The sequence below is a fragment of the Vulpes vulpes genome, chromosome 1 (genome assembly GCF_048418805.1).
Source record: "Vulpes vulpes isolate BD-2025 chromosome 1, VulVul3, whole genome shotgun sequence".
In the NCBI taxonomy this organism is placed as follows: Eukaryota; Metazoa; Chordata; class Mammalia; order Carnivora; family Canidae; genus Vulpes; species Vulpes vulpes.
In genome coordinates this window covers 196,129,942-196,146,884 of record NC_132780.1, presented here as the reverse complement: position 1 = coordinate 196,146,884, position 16,943 = coordinate 196,129,942, and the positions used below count along the sequence as shown (strand labels likewise).

Genomic DNA, 16,943 nt, shown 5'->3' with positions numbered 1-16,943 from the left:
TGGAGGAAAGGCCCTCAAGCCAAGGAAAAGTAGGCAGTCTCTAGTAGTTGGAAAAGACAAGGGATTCTCCCCTGGAGTCTCCACAAGGAATGCAGCCCTATCAACATCTTGATTTTATCCCCATAAGGTTTAATCTATTTAGAATTTGACCTCCAGAACTCTAATAAATTTAATGGTGTTTTAAGCCACTAAATTTGTGATAATTTGTTACAGCGGCAGTAGGAAACTAATATAATCACCAAATAGGAGCATGAAATATGATTAGAAAATAACAGTTTGTGGGGATCCCTGGGTGGCTCAGCAGTTTGGTGCCTGCCTTTGGCCCCGGGCACGATCCTGGAGTCCCGGGATCGAGTCCCGCGTGGGGCTCCCGGCATGGAGCCTGCTTTTCCCTCCTCCTGTGTCTCTGCCTCTCTCTCTCTCTCTCTCTCCTTGTGCCTATCATAAATAATAAATAAATCTTTAAAAAAAAGAAAATAACAGTTTGTGAAGACATCACGATAGTGAAAGAACTCTTATTTGGATTTGAGAAAACTAGGATCCTTGCTATCTTGACATCTTTATTCATGATATGCAAGTATGGCTACATTAAACCCAGACCAAAGTACCAGTTATCCTGCCTTGCCCCCCAAAAAGAGAAACATTTTAAAAGAAAAAAATAGGGATCCCTGGGTGGCGCAGCGGTTTGGCGCCTGCCTTTGGCCCAGGGCGCGATCCTGGAGACCCGGGATCGAATCCCATATCAGGCTCCCGGTGCATGGAGCCTGCTTCTCCCTCCGCCTGTGTCTCTGCCTCTCTCTCTCTCTCTCTGTGACTATCATAAATAAATTAAAAAAAAAAAAAGAAAAAGAAAAAAATATACCAGTACCTAGAAACTACCTATTGCCACTAACAAAGGTGTATGTTCACTCTGTATTGAGTCAATAATGTGTACTTCTAGATAATTTTATAAACAGGATTCTCTTATTCTATAAGGAAATAATGGTGGAAGTCATAAAAGAGAGACAGCAAATCCATTTTAGAATCAATGACATTTATGGAAGATAATACATGCCAGACACATTAGGAAGTTTGGGCAGTTTCATATGGGAACAAAACGAAATGAAAACAGTAGATTCTAAAAAATTATCAGCTGCTGCTGAATAGCTAACTACATGATACCATCAATAATTTGACTCAGCTGGCCACATCTGTCAATGCATTTGTTATGACCAACTATATAGTACATAATAAACAAATGCCTGGATATCCAAACATTTCCATATTGGCCTTAAGGAATAATTCCGCATGGAGCACCTTAGCAATATAATCCTATCATTATTTGTGAGCAAAAGCCAACCACTGCATTCAGTGCCAGAAGTAGTTTTATAACAGCTACACAGGGACTGTAGTTCCAAGATTAGTTTGTTAAGTAATTCTAGTAAGTCAGTAAGACAGATCAATGGTGAAGAAATTCATTGGTGAAGTTCCAGTCTTACAAAATACTTCATGGTTGGAAAAGATTATTTTACTAAATTCCAAACATTTATTCTCATTTACAGGTAGGGAACTAAAACACATTACGTTCTCTTCAGAATATAAGACTCTATTATTCTCTTCAATTTCAGGTAGAAAGAACTACATCAGTTTAGATCAGTTTCTTAAAAAAAAAAAAAAAAGGTTTTATTTATTTATTCATGAGAGACCAAGAGAGAGGCAGAGGCAGAGACACAGGCAGAGGGAGAAGCAAGCTCCATGCAGGGAGCCTGATGCGGGACTCGATCGCAGGACCCTGGGGTCACGCCCTGAGCCGAGGTCAGACGCCCAACCACTGAGCCACCCAGGCGTCCCTAGATCAGTTTCTTTAGCAAGATTACAAATCTCAAGAATCTTCCATTCTACTTCCTTATACTTTTCTCTATTTTTCAAAATGTGTAACGTATTAAATAGGATTAATGACTTACACAGGAGACAAGTTATTTCTCTCACATAAAGGCCAGAGGTAGATGGTTGCAGTGCCTTCTCTGCTTGAACAGCAGCAGCAGTCACAGGTTTGGAAGGACATTCACACTCACAAGACCCAATTGGCCTAATGGGACTGAATCCAGCACCAGATTAACTTAACTTTATAGGAAACAACACAGCAGCACGAGGCTTGTTTCAACAGGAGGCTTTACTCTGGCACCAAGTGTCAGTGCAGATATAAGGAAAGGAGATCATTAGGGTGGGTGCAGATGCTACGCTGGCTTAGAAACTTCAGGCTTTCCAAGAAGCAACATCTCTTGAAACAGCCGTGAGTGTAGCTTTCAGGAATCTTAGTAATAAGAAACACAATACTTGAGGCGTCTGGCTGGCTCAATCAGTAGAGCATGCAACTCTTGATCTCAGGTTTGTGATTTCAAGCACCATGTTAGGCATGGAGCCTACTTAAAAAAATACAAACAAAATACACAGTGCTTAAGTAGGTCCAAAGTCCATATTTTCCAAAGGGCATTTAGAGCTGCCGTAGTCTTCCTGGTCCATACAGTTTACCAATAAGGGGGGGTCTTTTTTTTTTTTTTTTTAAGTAGGCTCCATGCACAGCGTGGAGCCCAACTCAGGGCTTGAACTCACAACCCTGAGATCAATACCTGAGTTGAGATCAAGAATTGGATGCTTAACCAACTAAGCCACCCAGGCACCCCAATAAGGGGTCATTTTTAATCACAATACTGCCTGACATCACAGTTGACATTCTCTTATTATCTTCTCTAGATTTCCAGAGAAACATGGCTAAAAGGTAAACTTGAAGTCCTTTTACAAGGGAGAAAAAGAAAGGGTTTTATTATTAAACTTCTTTATTCTTGGCAGTCCAGGGCAGCATCATATGAGGATCCAATCTTCTATCTTGTTGCTCTGTCACTCATGGCTTCTATTTCCAAGGTTTCTTTACAGTCCAGAAAGCCTGCTGAAACTTTAGCTACCACATCCATGTTCCAGCAGGAAAAAAAGAGAAGATGAACTGACTCATCTCCCTTTATGCCTTAAGGTTTAAGGAAGCTTTCTAGAACCATCCACCACTCAACACTTATAATTCCCATGTCACTGGCCAGAACTTAGTCATATGGCCACATATATACATATGTACACATATATGGGCACATTACTAACTTGAATAATCCTGGGATTATTAACAAAACAAAGAAAGAACAAATACTAGGTCAGGTAATGAGCAAGATGGGTCAGAGATACGATAATGGAAGAAGCAAGAGATTTACTGGCTTAGAAGAGAAAAGGACCATAGACCAAGGAATGTAGGCAGCCTCTAGAAGCTGGAAATGGCCTTCAGATGACAGTAAGAAAATGGGACACTGATCCTTCAATGGCAAAGAATTAAAATCTGCCAACAACTAAATAAACAGGGAAACAGAGTCTCCCCACCCCTAACCTCCAGAAAAGAATGAAGTCCTGCCAATACCTTGATTTTAGCCCAGGCCATGTGAGACAGCTGACTTACAAAACTGTAAGATAATATACTTGTGTCATTTTAAACTGCTAAGTTTATAGTAATTTGTGACGGCTGCAATAAAAAAACTTATATACTTACCTTAATAAAACTTTCAATTTAAAGGGCTTATCAGAGAAGGGTCCCTATAGTCATTTATAGCAGATTTTTAAAAATTCAATTTGGATCTTCTCCTTAATGACTCTGGTATATTAAACTGTGTTATAATCAGAAATGCACGTATAGCCAATAAAACTAGTAAAATAGTGAACTGAAAGCTACACAATTCTTTTATACCAAAACTCCAAACAAAAAGTTCATGACTAGTTATAATGAGAAACATTTCATCTAGGAGAGATTTCTAAGGTAGTATCTTGAGTTTCCATAAAAACATAGCCGTCTGTCTCAGAGGAAGGGATATCATCAAGAAGAGGACCAGAATTATCTACTTCCAAGTTCAGTGATTTCCCCTGTTCATAACCCAAGCTTGAATTATCTTTCATTTGAATCTCTTCCTCTTCCAACTCCAAAGATTTATCTGAGGCTGGAGCTCCAATATCGTCATCTTCATTTTCATGCAGAAAGCTACATATCATGTTGGGTCTATAGGAGAAATCATTGTCCTTGATTTGCAGCCATTCCACACCACCTAACGAGGGATGGTGAGGGATAGGAGGACAAACCAAGAAAGAAGTATGAAAACGGAATTTCAGTTACTTTACCTATATTTCCCTTTATTTTAATTTTTTTTTAAGTAGGGTCCATGCTTACTGTGGAACCCAATTCAGGGCTTGAACTCACGAAATTGAGATCAAGACCTGAGTTGAGATCAAGAGTCAGACACTCAATCAACTGAGCCACTCAGGCACCCCTCTCTTTAATTTAAATTTTCATCCTATGAATACATGTCATAATAAAACCCCAACATAAACCAATGAACATGGTGCCATAACTACTGAAAAACGATCACATTATTTCCATCTTACATGGAGACCCTGGAATGCCTATACTGTATGCAACATCAAAATTACTGTAAGTGAAAAACAAGAAACAGAGAAACACAAAATCACTGTAAGTGAAATCTAGTCAATAATATTGTAGTAACTATGTGGTAACTGATGGTTACCTACACTTATGGTGAGCATTTTGTAATGCATATAATTATTAAATCACTATGTTGTACACCTGAAACTAATATAATACTGTATTATCAATTATACTTCAATTAAATTTAAGATTTTATTTATTCATTAAAGAGAGACAACAAGCACAGGAGTGGGGGAGGGGCTTAGGGAGAGGGAGAAGCAGACTCCCTGCTGAACAGGGAGCCCGACTCGGCTCAATTCCAGGACCCCAGGGATCATGACCTGAGCTAAAGGCAGATGCCTGGGACGCCTGGGTGGCTCAGCGGTTGAGCATCTGCCTTTGGCTCAGGTTGTGATCCCACTGTCCCAGGATCGAGTCCTGCATTGGGCTCCCTGCATGGAGGCTGCTTCTCGCTCTGCCTGTGTTTCTGCCTCTCTCTCTCTGTGTCTCTCATGAATAAATATCTTGAAAAAAAATAAAGGCAGATGCATAACTGACTGAACCACCCAGGTTCCCCTCCAAAGAATTCAGACCATAAAAAAAAAAAAAGAAAAAATCACTAAAAGTAATCAACTTCAATTACTATTCCAAATTCCTTTTCCAGAGTCCAGTTCCCAACTCAGAGATAATCTGAGCTCTTACTGCACCTTATGCCTTATAGAAAAGTCTGTCACTTCCCTATAATTTTCTCCTCAGTTTGCATAATAGATACTACCCTATCATCTTTCTTTTTCCCCCATCACCTTTCAACTCAATACCCACATGTCATTTTAAGTTAGAACATCCAACTATGAAATAAAACACCTCTCAACAAAAAGAAAGAAACTTGAAAAACATTGTTATCCTTTTCATACTTACAGCCCTAGTCTAACAAAGAACTTTCACAAACAAGAATGGCACTCAGTGGGCAGTCTGCTTCCCGACACTCTCCCTCCCTCCAACTTTGGGTTTCAGCTCAGGCCATGACCTCAGGGTTGTAGGATTGAGCCCTGTATTCAGGCTCTGCACTCAGTGTGAAGTCTGTTTGAGATTCTCTCCCTTGGGGCACCTGGGTGGCTCAGTTGGTTAAGCACGTGCCTTCAGCTCAGGTCATGATCCCAGGGTCCTGGGATCGAGCTCCATGTCAGGCTGTCTGCTCAGCAGGGAGCCTGCTTCTCCTTCTCCCTGCCACTCGCCCTGCTTGTGCTCTCTCTGTATCAAATAAACAACTAAAATCTTAAAAAAAAAAAAAAAAAAAAAGATTCTCTCCCTCTCCTTATCCTTCCCCTTCTATCCGTGAGCACAGTAAAATAAATAAAATCTTAAAAATAATAATGCTAGTCATTTCTTCTTTCATCCATATGAACCTTTCAGTCAAATATTTTCAATGGATCCTCATTAATTTGTATAGTAAGCCTGAACTATTTATTGTCATGTTCCAAATTCCACTAGATAGGGGATCCCTGGGTGGGCTGGTGGTTTAGCGCCTGCCTTGGGCTCAGGGTGTGATCCTGGAGTCCTGGATCGAGTCCCACATTAGGCTCCCTGCATGGAGCCTGCTTCTCCCTCTGCCTGGGTCTCTGCCCCACCCCCTCTGTCTCTCATGAATGAATTAAAAAAAAAAAACTAAAAAAAAAAAAAATAGAATCTTAAAAGAATTCCATTAGATAGCTCTAATATACAGCAATTTATCTTGCCACCCTGTTCCCCACCATAAACTCTTCTGTGACTGCTGAAACCTCCTTATAGCTGATGCCATGTCTTCTCATATATTATTACCATAAAATCTCCTTCTATCAAAAGTTGACTGGTCCTTTTCTCTCCAGTCGGCATCAACTATTTTTTCATTTTCCCCCCTGCAACAGCATCATTTACCTAGTCGCCGGATTCAAAACCTTGAAGCCATCCTGCAGCTTATTTTGCTATTTAGCATAATATGTGTCACATACCAGATACTTAAAATAAATGGAATGAAATGGGTGTTGAGTCCCATTCATACATGTGTTTCAATGTGATTTACTTTAGAGTGCAAATTCCCAGAAGGTGAGGACCACATCTCTTGCTAGTTTGTTCTGCCGGCAGCATACTGCCATGTTCCCTTAACAACCGCCAACACGGCCCCCACAGAACTTCACTTTCCTGGTATTCGTGCCCTGTGTCATCTCCTCCCACAAAGAACAGCACATGGCAGAAATGCCAGACTGTGACTTCTAGGCTGGCTCATAAAAGATACCGCGGCTTCTACCTTGTCCCAATCACTTGACCTGGGAGAAGCTGGCTGCCACGTCCGGAGGGCGCTCGCACAGTACTGTGGGGATGCAATGAACAGAGGCCTCCCGCTGAAAGCTGACATAGCCTACCAAGCATGTGAGGGAGCCGTCCTCTGTATTTCCAGATCACCGCAGCCCAGCCAACGTATTGACTGCAACCTTAAGACAGAAATCAAGCCAGAACTGCCTGGCTAAGCTGATCCCAAATTCCTGAGTCCTGATAAAATATTTTTGTTATTTTTTTAAACCATTTAAATTTAGGGGCACCTGGGAGGCTCAGCAGTTGAGCATCTGCATTCAGCTTAGGGCGTGACCCCAAGGTCCCAGGATCGAGTCCCACATCAGGCTCCCTGCAGGGAGCCTGATTCTCCCTCTGCCTGTGTCTCTGCCTCTCTGTGTCTCTCATGGAAAAATTAATAAAAATTAATTAATTAATTAAAAAGTTTAGAGGTAATTTTTTATGCAATATATCCTTGAACAGATGGCTAATGAATTTATGTGATTAAACACAATACCCAAATCTCCCAAAGACCTATTAGATTATTAAAGACTACCGGACAGTAAATTCTACAACTTCCTTCTTCAAAAAAGAATATCTAAATAATAACTAAGCTATCTGATATGTAGCTACCTTTCAAGTTCATTCTAGAACTTTAAGTACCTCTTTTCTCCTGTTATTGCAGAGTGCTAAAAAGGAGATAAGTTTTGGGATATACATGTTAAGAACAAAGATTTTTTTATGCACTTATGTGTAATTGGTATAATTAACTTCTACATGATTAATATACCTTCACGTTTATTCCTTAAAATACAATAAATCAAACCATAAACATTCATCACTAGAATCAGTCATGTCGACTAGAGTTTGAAATATGTCTTTGAGCAATGAGGGTTTTTTTTTTCAAATTATGTGAATTTTTAAAAATTGAAGTATAGCTGAGGGGCACCTGGGTGGCTCATTCGGTTAGGTGTCTAACTTTGGCTCAGGTCGTGATCTCTGGGTCCTGGGATGGAGCCCCATGTCTGGCTCCCCACTCGTGGGGACTTTGCTTCCTCTCTCCCCATCTCTTTGCCCCTCCCCTGCTTATCCTCTTTCTCTCTCGAATAAATAAAATCTTAAAAAAAAAAATTGAAGTATAGTTGATACACAATGTGACATTAGTTTCAGGTGTACAAAGAAGTGATTTGAAAAGTCTATACATTATGCTATGCTTATCACAACTTAACTACCATCTGTCACTACACAACACTATTACAATACCATGGACTGTACTTCCTAAGCTGTACAATTCCCATAACTTACTCATGCATAACTGGAAGCCAGTTATCTCCCACTTTCCTTCAACCATTTTGCCCATCTCACCACTCCCTCCTCTCTGGCAACCATCAGTTTGCTGTCTGTATTTATAGGTCTGTTTCTGCTTTTTGTTTATTTGTTTTGTTTTGTATATTCCACATAAAAGTGAAATCATACATTTGTCTTTCTCTTATTTCACTATAAGCAATGAGCTTTTTAAACTAGCAAGTGATTATTTATCTCCACAAAAATGTGCCTGCTATGGGTGCAAGAAGCATAGTCTGAAGACTCTGCTTTGGGATAACCAGCAACTGGAGAGGGCTCAGTGGATGCAAATTAAGAGTGGAACTCGGGATCCCTGGGTGGCGCAGCGGTTTGACGCCTGCCTTTGGCCCAGGGCATGATCCTGGAGTCCCAGGATCGAATCCCACGTCGGGCTCCCGGTGCAAGGAGCCTGCTTCTCCCTCTGCCTGTGTCTCTGCTTCTCTCTCTATCTCTCTGTGACTATCATAAATAAATTAAAAAATTAAAAAAAAAAAATTAAAAAAAAAAAAAAGAGTGGAACTCATCAGGTCCAACAACTGTGGTCCTAGAGTCCCACCCTCACATATGAAGCCAGCTTCTTCTAGTCTTCCCCAAGACTTCCCCAAGAAGAAAACTTCTTCCTCAGGAAGATTGCCACTACTGCCACAAATTTTCAGGAGATTCTCTGGGGTTACACTTGAAAATCCAATCCTATCATCTCCACTTACAAAGAAGTTTTAATTGGGACGCCTAGGAGCTCAGTGGTTGAGCATCTGCCTTGGGCTCAGGGTGTCATCCCAAAGTCCCAGGATCAAGTCCCTGCATTGGGCTCCCTGCATGGAGCCTGCTTCTCCCTCTGCCTATGTCTCTGCTTCTCTCTGTGTCTCTCGTGAATAAATAAAATCTTAAAAAAAAAAAAAGTTTTAATTAAGGGGGTAAAGGAGTGGTAGCTACTGAATTCTCTAGGGCTTGGAAATCTATCAAGTTTCTTGACAAACTCACAAACATTTCTAATGCAAAGCAAATAAGAGATTTCCTACATGTCTCCAGTGCCTTCTGCTACACTAGAGTTCAAATAACTTTTATCTTTTTTTTTTTTTTTTTTTAAGTAGGCTCCATGCCCAGAGTGGAGCCCTATATGGGGCTTGAACTCACAACCAGGAGATAAAGACCTGAGCTGAGATCAAGAGTCAGGTGCTAATCCAACTGAGCTACCCAGGCACCCCTACAGTTCAAATGAATTTTAAATCTATATCTGGTACTTTTCATGGAGCACTCTCAATTTTCATATTACATAGTTGTCACTACAAAGTACAAGGAATGTCCTGGCAGCAATGTGTCATTGTCAAAGCCAAGAGTAAATCACCTATTTTCAGAGAACTAAGTGAACTAACCTACACTTTCTTCTCCTTCTTTCTTTTCTGTCAGAAGAGTTCTTGTCATGCTGAGCTTCTTCATTGTATGGCATTTATATTTTAGTACCGTTTTACTACTGCCTTCTGCATCACCTAGAATATAAAATGAACGGAATTATTTTACTGTTGATGCCATCAAATCATCATGTTAAGCCTCAATAGTTCCAGTTCATGGAGTTACACTAAATTACTTACTATCAAGATAGTGTAGTAAGTTCAAGATTTAATTCAACCCCCCTGCTCCCAACACAGAGAAATGACAGATAAAATACATAACAACTAGGCAGCCCGAGTGGCTCAGCGGTTTAGCACCGCCTTCAGCCCAGGGCGTGATCCTGGAGACCCGGGATCGAGTCCCACATCGGGCTCCCTGTGTGGAGCCTGCTTCTCCCTCCACCTCTCTCTCTCTCTCTCTCTCTCTCTGTGTGTGTGTGTGTGTGTCTCATGAATAAATAAATAAAATCTTTAAAAAAAAATGCATAACAACTGAATGCACAGCTGGACCCAAAAACAACAAACCTCACCAGAGGACCAAAACACAAAGGTGTGAGTGAAATTAAATCTACCAACCCACTAGGCTCCAGCCTGAAGTAAAGAAGTGGGACCAGGAATTTGGCCTTACAAGGTAATGAGGTTTCAAATTCTACCACTCAAAACGAAGCACCAGAGTCAGACTTACTACCTAAAGCTAGAGACTGGAGTCAGGACATTCTCAATCACAAAAGAAGGCGGAGAAAAAAAACCTGCCAACCCTGCTGTCTGGGGTTACAGCTTTATAGGAAACCGTGGGTACAGGCAGGAAATAGGACAAGGCTCTGAGCTACAGGTGTGAAGCACACTGAAAATTCCCACACACTACTTTGTGTCACTGATACGACACTTGAGAAAGGTTCAGTGCACTACCTATTAGTTTGAGCCACATGAACTGGTCATATTCAGTTCAAATCGGTCACTTCATATGGTCAAACCTAATACTCAGTAATCTAGTAATTCCATTTCTAAGTTTATAACTTAAGAGACATTTTTGCACACATGCACAAAGAGACACAAAAATACTCATGGCAACATTTTTGCAGTGTATTAATAAGCATAGTCACACACTGAGCGGGGGCACCTGACGGGATGAGCACTGGGTGTTATGCTATATGTTGGCAAATTGAACTCCAATAAAAAAAAATTAAAAAATTAAAAAATAAAAAGCGTAAGCATAGTCACAGGCTCTGGACTAGACTGCCTGGGCTCAAATCCTGACTCTGTCTCTTACGTCATGTATTACCTAGGGAATGTTATTTGCCTCTCTGTGCTTCAGTTTCTTCAAACATAAAATGAAGACAACAATGGTATCTATCCCACAGACTTGTGATGAGGATTAAATGAGATAACACATATAGCATTTGGAACAATGCCTTACATATAGAAGGCATTCAATAAATTTTTGTAGTTATTAATAATTACAGGTAAAAATGAAGCAATCAACGTATCAATAACTGGAGATTAAATTTTGTGGTATTGTCACAAAAGAATACTAAGCAACAGGGAAAACAGAATTCTACATACTAACATGCATAAAATCTCAAAATCTATCTCTAACTGAAAAAAAAATACACAATGAGGGCAGCCCTGGTGACGCAGTGGTTTGGCGCCACCTGCAGCCTGGGGTGTGATCCTGGAGACCAGAGATCAAGCCCCAAATCGGGCTCCCTGCGTGGAGCCTGCTTCTCCCTCTGTGTCTCTGCCCTTCTCTGTGTCTATGAATAAATAAAATCTTAAAAAAAAAAAAAAATACACAATGATACATATAATATGCTATAGTTTATATCAACTTTGAAAATATACAAAGAGGTGCTGTTCATTGTGGATACATACATGTGTAATACAAAATCAGATATAGGAAAGAAAAACATCAAATTCAGGGGAGTGATTATCAAGACAGAGAAAGGGAGTATGTTTAAAGGGGGTATACATGAGGCTTCAAATGGATCTGCAATGTTTTTTAACTATTTGGCAAAATGATAGGATTTGATATAGCTAGACAATGGGCACATGAGATGTTTACTTTTAATATTCACTGTACAAAAGTAAGTTTGCAGTATTTCATAGAAAAAAAGATTTGAGGGAAAAAAAAGAAAAAAGATTTGAGTCAGCAGTCTAAGCACTTACCATGTTCAACATTTTCTTCAAATATAACACAGGTCCCAAGAGTGTCTGCAGAGGGTTAAAGGCAACTTGTTGAGAATTACGAGTTAACTTTCTCTGAAAAGCATATTAAAAAAAAGGAGTTTCATCTATCTGACATCCTCCTACCTTCATACTCTCCAGCAAAGACATAGTTGTCCACTTGTAGAATGGGCCTCTCGGTGTCAACTCCCTACAACAGAATACAGAATAATTTAAAAAATCATTAGAGATGCCTAGGTGGCTTAGCAGTTAAGCATGTCTGCCTTCAGCTCAGGGCATGATCCTGGGGTCCCGGGATGGAGTCCCATATCGGGCTCCCTGCATGGAGCCTGCTTCTCCTTCTGCCTGTGTCTCTGCCTCTCTCTCTCTCTCTCATGAATAAATAAATAAAATCTTAAAAAAATAATACTAATCATTACAAAAAGCCTTGCAGGGGCACCTCAGTGGCTCAGTTGGCTAAACGATCTCAGGGTCGTGAAATCCAACCCCACGTTGGGCTCTGTGCCGGCATGGAGCCTGCTTAGGATATTTCCTCTCTCCCTGCCTTTGCCCCTCTCCCCCTTTCTGTCTCTAAAAAAACAAAAAACCTTAGAGGGTTGAGTGAAATGGGTGAAGGTACTTATTTTATAACTGAAAGTTTGTATCTTTTGACTAAGTCCTGGGGATGTGGCTTACCTCAACACTTAATACCACAGAGTACATTTAAAAGTTGCTAAGAGAGGAATGTGTGGGTGGCTCAGCAGTTGAGCCTCCTCTCAGGGCCGGAGTTCCAGGAGTTCCAGAATCGAGTCCCTAGTCCCACATCTGGCTCCCTGCAGGGAGCCTGCTTCTCCCTCTGCCTGTAACTCTACCTCTCTTTTCTCACAAATAAACAAAATCTTATGGGGGGCGGGGGGATTATCTGTGCAAAAAAAAAAGTCGCTAAGGATAAATCTTAAAAGTTATTACAACAGAGGGCCCGGCTAGCTGTTTGTAGAGCATGCGACTCTTGATCTTAGAGTTGTGAGTTCAGACCCACGTTGGGCACAGACCTTACTTAAAATAAAAAAACAACCATTACAAGAAGAAACTTTCAATTTTTTTCTTAAGATTTTATTTATTTATTCAGGAAAGACACACAGAGAGGTAGAGACACAGGCAGAGGGAAAAGCAGGCTGCACACAGGGAGCCCGATGTGGGACTCGATCCCGGGTCTCCAGGATCACACCCTGGGCTGCAGGCGGCACCAAACCGCTGCGCCACCAAGGCTGCCTGAAAAAAAAATTTTAACCTGTAGTGATGGATGTTTAACTAGACTTAATGCAATGACTGTTCCCTCAGTACATACAAGTATTAAATCCTGATGTTTTACACTTGAAACAATGTTTTTGTTTTGTTTTGTTTTTTTATTCATGAGAGACACAGAAAGAGAGAGTCACAGACATACAAAGAGAGAAGCAGGCTCCTTGCAGGGAGCCGGATGTGGGACTCCATCCTGGGACTCCAGGATCACACCCTGAGCCAAAGGCAGGTGCTCAACCACTGAGACACCCAGGTGTCCCAAAACAATGTTATATGTCAATTACATCTAAATTAAAACAAAATTGAGTCCTCAATATGTAACCTTGCTTCCAAGGAGAGGGATCTCCAAAACTGGGAAACCTCTAGAGCTTGTCCTTGCAAGGGCGACAGAAGCTAAAAATGCTCTGATCACAGCAGCTACAACCTGAAGGATACTTAATTCATATCCAAGTAGCCAGCTGTATTTCCATCAACATTCCCTTCAAGTGGGACCCCCGGGTGCCTCAGCGGTTGAGCATCTGCCTTTGGCTCAGGGCGTAACCCCGGGGTCCCAGGATAGAGTCCCACGTCCGGCTCCCTGCATGGAGCCCGCTTCTCCCTCTGCCTGTGTCTCTGCCTCTCTCTCTCTCTGTCTCTCATGAATAAATAAATAAAATCTAAAAAAAAAAAAAAAAAGCTAATTTTCAAAGGGCATAAGCTCTAAGCCATGAAGCCAATATTATGTCTCCTTTCCTCCTAAGGGAATGGTTTTCTAGTTTGTATGCTATGTTTTAATATTAAAATTACTTTGTAGATTGTGTATACACATTTTTGTAAATACATGGAGTATCTCTGAAAGGATCTGTAAGAAACTGATAAAGTCCGTTGTCTATAGGAAGGGGATAAAGGGGAACAGGGATGGAAACTTACTTCTTACTCTATATCCTTTTTTACTCTACATCCTTTTGTAAAATTGTTCAAAATAAAAAAAATTATGTCATAAATAGTACGATAATAACCTTGACTAGAAGTATGAGGTTTATTTGAAGAGGACTTCTTGGATTATTACATTGACCATAAAACACACATATTCTTGGGGCACCTGTGTGGCTTAGTAGGTTAAGTGTCTGCCTTTGTTTGGGTCATGACCCTGGGGTCCCGCGTCGGGCTCTCCGCACGGAACCTCTCTCTCTGTGTGTCTCATAAATAAAATCTTTAAAAAAAAAAAGAAAGAAAGAAAGAAAATGTGCAGAAAGCCCCCCCCCCCCCCCCGCAATTCTAGAAGACTCACCAAAATCTTGCATTTATTTTCACATTTTGATAGAAAGTCTGAGTCAATAATTCCGGACAGCTCCACCAGAACCAACTGCTCCTGGGGGGACAAAGCGGGGTCACCGCGCCGCCCGGGGGCGCGCACGCGCAGTCGGCGGCGACCCCGACTCGGGAGCCCCGGGCCGCGCTCGCACCGACAGGCGGCCGGCGACCTTTCTCACCTGAGGTAACTGCCTCTCCTTCCCCCATCGCAGCACCGCGGGCAGCCAGGGCCGAGGCCGGCGGCGGTCCGGGGCCCCCCGTCCCGCCAGCCGCACCCCGACTCCCTGCCCCACACGCCGCCCCCGCCGCGCGGGCCGCCGCCGCGCCACTCACGGCTTCCTCCTCGTCCTCGTCCGCGTCCTCCGGGATCCGCTCCTCGGCCGCCGCCATTGTCCCGCGCCTTCCCGGAACCTCCGCGGCCCCGGCCACGCCCCTCCGCGGCCGCCATCTTGGGTGCGGGCAGCAGCCGCCCCGGGCCGGCTCCCGGACGGCCGCTGCCAGGACGCGAGATGGCGGCGCCGGGCCCTCCTCCTCGGCCCTTCCCGGGAGCGGGACGACTGTGGCTGTGGAGGCGGCCGGGTCGGGCAGGCCTGTGCGCGAGGACACCGTCAGGGCCACCGGCCCGGGGTGGGGGAGAGGGCTGTGGAGGGACGGAGGACCAGGAAGGTGCGAGCGGGCGGCCGCGGGGCTCAGCGGCTGAGCGGCGCCTTCGGCCCAGGGCGTGACCCCGGGGTCCCACGATCGAGTCCCGCGTCGGGCTCCCGAACGGAGCCTGCTCCTCCCTCCGCCTGGGTCTCTGCCTCTCTCTGTGTCTCTCGTGATTAAACAAATAAAATCTTAAAAAAAAAAAAGAAGAAGAAGAAGAATTAGAAGAAGGTGCAAGCAAGGAGGCCGCCAGGTGAGAGGAAGGCGAAGAGGCCTCGCCTTGGCCCTGACTCAGCATTGCTGGGGAAGAAAAAAATATATATTTTTTAATTAAAAATTTGCATATATTTACTGACGAGAAAGAAGCAGAGAGGGATCCCTGGGTGGCGCAGCGGTTTAGCGCCTGTCTTTGGCCCAGGGCGCGATCCTGGAGACCCGGGATCGAGTCCCACGTCGGGCTCCCGGTGCATGGAGCCTGCTTCTCCCTCTGCCTGTGTCTCTGCCTCTCTCTCTCTCTCACTGTGTGCCTATCATAAATAAATAAAAAATTAAAAAAAAAAAAAAAAAAAAAAGAAAGAAAGAAGCAGAGACCCAGGCAGAGGGAGAAGCAGGCTCCGTGCAGGGAGCCCGACGCGGGACTCGAACCCGGGACCCCGGGGTCACGCCCTGGGTCGGAGGCGGCTGCCCAAGAAATCCTCACTACCCCGTGAGCGCCGCTCCTCAATCCAAGTTCTCCTTGACCCGAGTCAAGGGCCCGTTCCAGGAGAGGATGTAAGGAGGGCGGAGAGCGGGCCGGGCCTGCCAGCTGGGGACCAGGACGGGGAGAAAGAGACCCAGCAGTGGCCTGGAAGCCCACCGCCCTAGGGGCTGTAATCCTGGGGGAGGGGAGCCTCGAACGGAATCTGCTTACACTCCAGGGGTGCCCCGGTCGTGAAATACGTGACCTCTGTACGGAGACGGGATGATCTAGCCCCAAAGCGCATGAGCTTTGGGGTCGGATCCGGGGCCAGTTCAGCTGCATTGTTAGCAGCGAGGTCTCAGGCAGTTGGTGCCGGGGATGAAATGACATGATACGTGTAAGATCAATTTCGCCCGCTATCTGGCACACAGTAAGCGGTTTTTTTATTTTTTATTTTATTTTTTAAAGATTTTATTTATTTATTCATGACAGACACACACACACAGAGAGAGCGAGAGGCAGAGACACAGGCAGAGGGAGAAGCAGGCTCCATGCAGGGATCCCGACACAGGACTCGATCCCAGGTCTCCAGGATCAGGCCCTGGGCTGAAGGCGGCGCTAAACCGCTGAGCCACCCGGGCTGCCCCACAGTAAGCGTTTAACGTGGGTTTTATCTCTTAGTAGTGATATACAAAATTTTATAGAGTATTGACTTGTAGTGTGCGTGCTGCCAAAGCGAACACTGGAGTATTAGTGACTCTTAAAAACCACTTTGCATGTATCCTTCCAGCTTCTTTCTACACATACTGTATTTTATTTATTCATGAGAGACAGAGAGAGGAGAGAGAGAGGCAGAGACAGGCAGAGGGAGAAGCAGGGTCCATGCAGGGAGCCTGATGTGGGTGGGACTCGATCCAGGGACCCCGGGGTCATGCCCTGGGCCAAAGGCAGACACTCAACCGCTGAGCCACCCGAGCTGCCATATACATACTTTTATTATTATTTTTTAAAGATTTTTATTTATTAGTTTATTCAAGAGAGACAGGAGCAGAGGGAGAAGCAGGCTCCCTGCCGGGACCCCTAGGCGGACTCGATCCCAGGACTCCGGGTTCACGCCGTGGGTGGAAGGCAGCCGCCCAACCGCTGAGCCGTAGAGGTGTCCCATCTACACTTACTTTAAGTGTTAAATTTATACCTCTGTTTTTAGCTTGCTTTTCTCACTATATACAGTATCATGGATGTTTTTCCAAGTTCTCCATGGTAAATGCAGATCTGCATCATAGTTTTTAGCAACCGTGTAGTACTTATTGTGTAATATTATTTCCCAACACTT

The 16,943-nt window shown here is 43.5% G+C and overlaps 1 protein-coding gene across 1 annotated transcript; it reads right to left on the bottom strand.

Annotated features, from left to right (window-relative positions):
• Positions 1–1,016: 1,016 nt before the first annotated feature.
• GTF3C6 (general transcription factor IIIC subunit 6) lies at positions 1,017–16,000 on the bottom strand. Its single transcript, XM_072749408.1, has 7 exons — positions 15,871–16,000; positions 14,620–14,993; positions 14,264–14,344; positions 11,839–11,902; positions 11,695–11,739; positions 9,514–9,627; positions 1,017–4,112 (listed from the first exon to the last, which is right to left on the bottom strand). The coding sequence occupies exons 1-7, from the start codon at positions 15,998–16,000 to the stop codon at positions 3,808–3,810; spliced, it is 1,113 nt and encodes a 370-aa protein (XP_072605509.1). The 3' UTR covers positions 1,017–3,807.
• Positions 16,001–16,943: the final 943 nt, after the last annotated feature.

Excerpts from the sequence above, each read along its gene's own strand:
- GTF3C6 (XM_072749408.1), bottom strand. The coding sequence starts at position 16,000 with ATGTCATTTCATCCCCGGCACCAACTGCCTGAGACCTCGCTGCTAACA. Across the intron at positions 14,345-14,619 it reads ACGAGGACGAGGAGGAAGCC|GAGCAGTTGGTTCTGGTGGA; the intron begins GTGAGTGGCGCG and ends TTGTCCCCCCAG. Across the intron at positions 9,628-11,694 it reads TGAAGAAAATGTTGAACATG|GTGATGCAGAAGGCAGTAGT; the intron begins GTAAGTGCTTAG and ends TTTATATTCTAG.